This window comes from Castanea sativa, chromosome 5 (assembly GCF_040712315.1).
Source record: "Castanea sativa cultivar Marrone di Chiusa Pesio chromosome 5, ASM4071231v1".
NCBI lineage: Eukaryota > Viridiplantae > Streptophyta > Magnoliopsida > Fagales > Fagaceae > Castanea > Castanea sativa.
In genome coordinates, this window is record NC_134017.1 from 60,464,916 (window position 1) to 60,473,155 (window position 8,240).

Here is an 8,240-nt window from a genome sequence, read left to right on the forward strand (position 1 = left end):
AAGTTGTAATTTGCCAAAAAAATAATTAAAAAATTAAAAAGAAAAGAAGAAGACATGAAAGAAGGTGGAAGCTACTGGAGGTTTTAGAGTTGAAACCAGCATTTTTGGTAAGGAAAAAAAAAAGTTATTGAGTTATGCTTGGTCGGTGGCAACATGTTAATATTTGTTACAAGAATTTAAAGAAAGTTAAAAATGGGAATTTCCAAGAAAGAAGCCTCCTAAGAAATTTGGATAAATTTTAGCAATAAAATTGGTTGTAGATATTGGGTAAGGATTTTCTGCAAACTAAGTTGTAACAACTTCTGCAAAATGCACACATGTCAAGTGGTCATTTAGTGAAAAATTCAATTTTGACATGAAGGTTTTTATTTAAATTAAATAATAAATATAAGTCTAAACAGGTGTCTATCTAAGGTAATGACACATGTGCATTTTTGCAGGAGTTGTTGCAACTTAGTTTGCAACAAATCCATATCCATACCTTAATTATGAAATGATTTTTGTCTATTTGAAATATAGAAAGCATAATAAAGTGTCAAATTTCAAACTATAGGTAGGCAACTTAAATTTCGGCCAAACCATAAGTGGGTAAGTTGTAATTTACCAAAAAAATAATTAAACAAATAAAAAGAAAAAGAAGAAGACATGAAAGAAGGTGGAAGCTACCAGAGGTTTTAGAGTTGAAACCAGCATTTATGGTAAGGAAAAAAAAGATATTGAGTTATGCTTGGTTGGTGGCAACATGTTAATATTTGTTGAATGAATTTAAAGAAAGTTAAAAATGGGAAATTTCAAGAAAAGAAGCCTCTTAAGAAATTTGGATAAAGTTTAGTTATAAAATTTGTTGTACATATTAGATAAGAATTTGTTATAAACTAAATTGCAACAACTCGTGCAAAATGCAAATATATCAAGTGGTTATTTAGTGAAAAATTCAATTTTAACATGAAAGTTTTTATTTAAATTAAATATAAGACTGACAGGTGTCTATCTGAGGTATTGACACGTGCATTTTTGCAGGAGTTGCTGCAACTTAATTTGCAGTAAATCCATATCCATATCCATATCTTAATTATGAAATGATTTTTGTCTATTTGAAATTAAATATAGAAAGCATAATAATTTTTAAGTCCTAGCATATTAACACAAGCTACGTCTTAATTATAAAATGATATTTGTCTATTCGAAAGCAAATATAAAAAGGAGAGTAATTTTTAAGTACTAACATCTTCACGCATGCTATTTGAATGTGTAGACTTTTTTCCCCAATAAAAAATATAAAATTTTCAAATCTTAAAGTTTAAAACATGTTTGAATCCTCTTTCTCCGTTTATTGTAATAATGGAATTATCAAAAAGATAAAACCCTTGGCAAACACATCTATTTGTCAACAATATTATGAATTGTAAACAACTTCTTGTTATTCAATTTTTTTTTTTAATCTTTGAAGAAATACACTTAAAAATATATAAGATTTCTTCATACCCATAACATCAAAATTAAAATAAATTGTCCAACAGTGCTAGGGGATTCTTTAGAATCAATACATATTAGTGGAGTTTTTTTTTTTTTTATATATATATATATATATATATAGAATTTAGTATATTCATAGAACAAACAAGACAGAAAGCCTACAGACTACTAAAAACAAAACCAACACCCTCTTGCGGACTTTACAACATGAAGATACCAAAGAACAAATTAGCACTTCTGTTAAAAATTGATACTAAAACATCTGCTTAAAGTTTAAACTATAGAATAGCACTAGTAAACACAATTGGCAACAAGAGCCATTAGGAAATCAAAGGAATATACTCAGGTAACAAGGTGCACGCAATCCCATCTAGAACTTAGAACTTTGTTTAATGGAGATTAGTAAAAGGCTAGAAAGCCTAGAATTAACAACAAAAGGAAAACATGTGCATACTGCATAAGAATAGTAATATTTTTATTATATGATAATTCGATAATTTGGGAAGAGAAAATTTGAATATTGAATGTCTCCATAAATTACGCAAAGTTATGTCAATTGAGTTATAAAATTTTTGACATACAAATTGGTTCTTCCGTCTCACAATAATTTATTATTTGATAATTCAATAATATGAGGAGAGGAAATTTGAATATTGAATGTCTCCATAAATTATGCAAAGTTATGTCAATCGTATTATAAAATTTTTGACATACGAATCCGTTCTTGCATCTCACAATTATTTATTCCCGACCATCTTTTTTTTTTTAGGGGATTCCCGACCGTCTTAAGATCATTATTGGTTACAAGAACACTCTAAAAGTTCCTTCCTATCTTAAGATTTGTAACCTTTGTTATATTCCCTCTTCTTTATATTTAACATTTACTAGTTTTAGTATATAAAAAAAACATTTAAGATTAGTTAATCAATAATATCTTCTTTATATTTTAAATAAATACACATTTAATTCTTGTTTGAGTGAAAAGGAAAATTAATAAAAAAAAATTTCTAAGAAAAATTTCATCTCCCCATAAATCAATCCACAAATCCGGGATAAAATATACCCTATAAATAAACAATATATACCTTACTTCCCCAGCTAGAATTTCTCCAATAAAAATTAGGAGACAAAAATTTGCTTTCCAGATCCAGTTAATTAAATTAAAAAAAATCTTATTTAAAATTCCACCAATAGAATTTTATTAACAACATACAAGGAACCGACCAGAAAAACAAAAAAACCAAGAAACAAAAAACCAAAAAACGAAAAAACAAATTGAAGTATTAGTTTTTGTCTTCTGGTAAACGTTGAAGGTTCAAAGCTTTGTATAATTCAAAGCCTACTGCTAACACACGCGGCTACAGACTGTCTGACTCTCTCAATTTCCCCCATTTGACATTTTCCCACAACACTCTCTCAGTAACTTCCTTTCCTTGCTTGTCTTTGCTTTTGCTTTTCCCTTTGCCTTGAATTCGATTACCAAACTTCTTTTCTTTTCATTAATATATAAATATTATATAACAATTCTACTAATATATATTACAAAACACAACAACACAATGTATAAGATCATCAAAAATCCACTCCATTTTTCTCACCACCGCCACCACCAACACCAACACCAACACCAAGTCTCTTCTTAGTATCATTGGATATACTATCCCTTTTATAAAACAAAACAAAAACAACATCATAGGATTCCACAACTCACTTCACAACCAACAACCCAGAACTACTCTCAGATCATCATCAACATCAACACATCAACATCAAGATCAAGATCAAAGAAAACGATGCCTCTTCCATGGAAGAAGCAGAAGGGGAGTCGGATATCAAGAATAGTGGCGGATCTCCAGTCCTCACCGAAGCGAGGCGGGTCCCTTGTTGTTCAGACTGGCTTTCCCACTTCTCTCATCGACCTCTTCGTCCAGAACCGTGACCGACTCAACAAAAACAAGAAGAAGAAGAAGAAGAAGAAGAAGAAGAAGCAAGAGAATTCTTCCTCCAACGAAGACGACATACCCAGTAGTCCTGTTGAGATCCAACAAGAAATTCAAGCCGATCCGGCACTTTCAATTTCACCAACTCCATCTGGGTCGGTGAGTTTTGGCGTTGACGAGGATCTGACGCCATTGAAGTTGAAGGAAGCGGAGGTTAACGAGGTCTGTAGCAAGGAAGATAAGAATTTCGGTGTCGTCTTGAAAGTTATGTTTCTGGCGGTGGTTGTGGTATTGGGTTTCATGAGTACTAAACGACTTGCCGTTTGTATTACCTTCTCCGCGTTTCTGCTTATTATCGCTGACTATCTTTGTAAGCGGTCCTGTTTCCTCTCGGTTAGACCTGCTTTGGAGTCTTTGGTTCAAAGGGTGCAGAAGGGTTTGTTGGTAGTCAAGAATACCAAAACTTGTGAGGCTGTGAATGGTGTTGTGGAGGAAGTGATTGGTCGTGGGGCTGAATCGAAATCTGTGATCGATGAAATCCAAATTGTAGAGACTAGTTTTGTTGTTGATGATTCCAATGAGATTGTTAGTGTTGGACCTGAGATTGAAGAGGAGGCAAAAAAGGCGGCGAAGAAGGAGGTGGTGGATGGATCACAAGTGTTGGTTTGTACAGATGAGAATTCCAAAGGTTGTAGTAGGAGAGGAAAAGCAAAGAAGATCTTCAAGAAATTGGTGCCGAAGAGGTTGCGAAATTTGAAGAAGGAAAAGAAGGGGAAGAGGATGATGGAGGAGGAGTCCATCAGTGAAGCATCGAGTAATTTGGGGGATGAATTTGATACATTGGGGAGTGTAGTTGATGAGGAGAAAGAGGATGGTATTGGTAAAGACCAAAATCGAAGTGTGTGTAAATTAAGTTCATTAGAAGAAGAAGAATTAGGTGGTGATAAAAATTCTAGTACTGATCAAGTATCGCGGGCTGGCGATGTGTCGGCAGCGATTGGTGGAAGGAAGGAGGGGAGTTTGGGCTATATTACTCTCCTTGTGATTGTTCTTGCTGGACTTGCAGGAGGTAAAGTTGTGGCCTTGACAATCACAATTTCATGGTGTTTCATCTTGAAGTTTTTGAAGTTTATTGGAAATAGAAGAAGATCTGTAAATGTGTCTTAAGGCCAGGTTCTATGTCCCTATCTCAAAGTTAGAGTTTTTGGGTACAAATTTTTTCCACTTTAGAGTGATAGTGTTGTTCTCATTTTGGTAAAGTGTTAATTCAATCCTTAAAGTGTATTCCGAAAGCTCAGTATGATAGAAATGCCAACCATTTTGTTGGCAGTGTAGCCAGAGCTTTTGTACTTTGAAATGTATATTCACAGATACGAAATATAGTGCACAATTTTAACTCTTTCTTTGTATGTTTGTAGTGCTTGGTTGCCAGCTTTGGCCATTGGTTTCCTTTTATTTCAGTTTTTTAAGTTTATCTATGTTTGTCATTCAAACTCATGTGCCTCGATTTTCGGTATTGCTCTGTAAATTGCATAAGCTACATGTATTTCAGTGATCCTTTGTCCTTATCCCTTTGCTCATAATTTATTAGAGAATAAACAAAACTTAATATACTATAAACTAGTTTAGGCTTCAGAAATCAGAATTTCTCAGGTGAAACAGATAATTGTATACGAGTGATTCTGTGATTATGTTGAAAACTGTGGAATGAAACCTTGTGTAAAACTATATTTTTAAACAACAACAGGGCCCAAACTCCAAAGTTGTGGCAGAGTCCTCTATGTTCCATCTGGAAATGTAGAATGCACAAAATCTCACCCATTGCTCATCACAGTTCTTATATTACACAAATATGTGTGAATGGAATTTAGATTTCTTCTTCATGTATCTTTATCTTAGCCTTGTACATCTTCTTTAAAGAGAATTAATTGCTTAGAAATTTGGGGATACCTTTCCATTCTAGTTTCTGTATTGGCAGATGGAAAATTCAGTTCTATATCCTGCCTGCATATGAACTTGTCATCTGATGGCTTTCTAACATGAATTGGGAAAGGAATGGCATCCTTTAGATTTTTAATTTTCCATTTTGGTTCTGCTTCCTTTTTTCTTCTTCCATTCCATCCCATTACTTAGATCTCGACCACTTGTTATTCAGATTCTCTTCACCTTTATGTCTCCAATTTCACAGAATTGATGCCTGGCTACTTTTTCCTACAAAGTTTTAGACACTTCTTGTCTCTGCAAGTCCATCCATTGACTATCAATCTACCACCAATTTGAAGGGGCAAGATTTAACAACAGTAGTCCATGAAGTTTCCCCACCATTTATCCCCTTTGCCACGGTATCAATAAAGTTTGTATTTCATTTTTATGAAGAAAAGTCCTAAGATACTCCTTTCGCAATTTCACGCCTCGTGCAACGCTAAGTTATTGACTTATTTGAATAACCAATCAATAACTCAATTAAAATCCCAGCATAACAGAAAATTTGATTCCCATATAACGTAAAAAATAAACATCAACAATAGTATTCTTTTTTTCTTCAAATTTGATTCTGAAAGGACTATAGCCTACTTAAAACGTTTCATTTTTCAAACTCTATCGGATTGAAAGTCATTCTATTTTTTTGGTCTTTGATTTGATAGATGCTTGTAATTTATGTATTTGATTGCTTTGGTCCCCTGCTGTATACTTCCTGATACTTGGGTGACTCCTTTTTATGACTTTGAATTAAATTTTCTTTACTTTTTGGAAAAAAGTAATAGTTATTATTCTTGGCAAAGACATTTCAACATCTGTGGAACTGCATTAGAATGGTTCCCCAGTTGGTCTCTCCAAGTGCCATACAAGTCTAAAATTATTATTTTGAGAGCAAAATCATTAGTATCTGGTAGGATTAAAACTACTAATAATAAAAATTATAATCTCCCAATTTGCTTTTATCCCACATATCAGAAATTACTCTTATCATGAAGAGGAAATCCTGTACATCTTCTTGGTGAACCAAATTTGGCAATGTATATTCCATTCTTAACAATTTTTGTCTTAGTTTGTTTGTCATTACTTCTAATAGTGGTTTCACATTGGTCCCCCATCAGCAACCAGATAAAATTGTTAATGGAAAGTTGCATTATATATATAAAAGAACGTTGTTCATGTAAAGAAATTTCAATAGTGCTCACCAACCAGATAAGATTTTATTCTCTTCACTAAATTGTATTGTCATTTGCTATCTATATTCTAGCATATTGAATTTTGTTTCTAGACTGCTAGTGTTATTAATTAAATCTAAAGGAAATCTGAATGGTCAGAAGGATTACCAAACCTATAATATAATGGCTTTTACAAATATTAAATGGAGTATGAACTTTCAAGATGCCCACGGTGACTGCAAAATTTGCAGGAAGGTTCTTTCATCGTCTAGATAGAGCAAAGCTTTGGTTTAATACAGTGGGCTGGACACTATGTGAACACATTGACCATGACCAATTTTAAATATGTGTCTAAATTGTGTCAAGTTCAGTACACTAGACCTAAGTCAAATCCTTACAAACTATATCATTGAGATACATGAAGAATTCAAGATTAAAACAACAATAATTCAAGATTAAAACAACAATATTTAATAGAATCATTTCAATAAGATATATAATATATCACTTTTGACTATAGGAATACAAACATGGCCCATGATTTTGTCTACTACCATCCACTCAAATGCATAATCAATTGATTACAATTCCAAAATCACGGAGATATTTGTAAAGCGAAAAGGTGAAAGTCTTAAAAACTAGTGTGGCGTTTGGCCACTTTTATACCATTTGGATGGCGTCTACATCTATGACAATATTAAGTTGCATTTTTGTGTGAGTCCCATGTACTGTTTATGAAACCCGTAAGTACTTTTTCAGTAACTTTTTCTTTAAAATTAGGTCCCACAGTATTATTTATACATGTAAAAATTATTTTACTACAATGTTTTCAGTTTTCAATAATAAGCGGTAATATAACGAACATTTCATATTTCAACGCTGAAGTCAGATTCTCCTCTCTTTTTTTTCTTTTCTTTTTTTATGGGATATAACGAAACTTTTATTGAAATTACTAAATAAACCCATGTGCACTTGGGATGTAATATAGCAGATACAATCAGGAACCCATATTTCATATTACAATGGTCAAGCAAATTAGGAAGAGAGACATGAAAAAGTCTGTAAGGCAAAACTCCAAATGAGCAAAGTATGAAAAAATAAAGACTTAATCTTGAAAATGGATCATTCACATCCCTTAAAATAGGATTAGTTCACGGTTTCTGTGGTTTTTTTGTTGTGTAAAACTATATGAAACAATTTGTATGTAAATTTTTTTGTCTTCCCTGTTAGGCCACCACTAACTATGATCTCTATTTTCACCCACTTTTCTCTTTTCCTTTTTTTTTTCCTATATGATTTAGTTAACTGATGTCCTAAAAACATTAGTTTAGGAATTATTTTTAAAATTTTTTTATAGGAAAAGAAAAAAATAATTAAGTTTCTAAACAAATTTTTTATATTTTTCATAAAAATAATAACAAATATCCTAAGGGCACTCAATAACCAAACTTATCCACACACACATATATATATATATATATATGTATATATATACAAAAGGTCGAGTGAGAAAGCAGAACTTTTTTCAATAATAAATTGAAAAGAGCTTAATACTTCACTCTTTTTTCTTTTTTCTTTTTTATTCCAAAACAATTTTTAACTAGAGGGGGGATCTCAAGAATTATTTGTGGGGCAGTTTATTATTTTGTCTTGGGACTCGGCTTAAATTTTT

General features: G+C 32.3%; 1 protein-coding gene across 1 annotated transcript; it reads left to right on the plus strand.

Moving 5' to 3' along the window:
* Positions 1–2,837: 2,837 nt before the first annotated feature.
* Positions 2,838–4,825, plus strand: LOC142633586 (uncharacterized). Its single transcript, XM_075807829.1, has one exon. The coding sequence runs from the start codon at positions 3,270–3,272 to the stop codon at positions 4,581–4,583; it is 1,314 nt and encodes a 437-aa protein (XP_075663944.1). The 5' UTR covers positions 2,838–3,269; the 3' UTR covers positions 4,584–4,825.
* Positions 4,826–8,240: the final 3,415 nt, after the last annotated feature.

Coding starts and splice junctions, on each gene's coding strand:
- LOC142633586 (XM_075807829.1), top strand. CDS start 3,270: ATGCCTCTTCCATGGAAGAAGCAGAAGGGGAGTCGGATATCAAGAATA.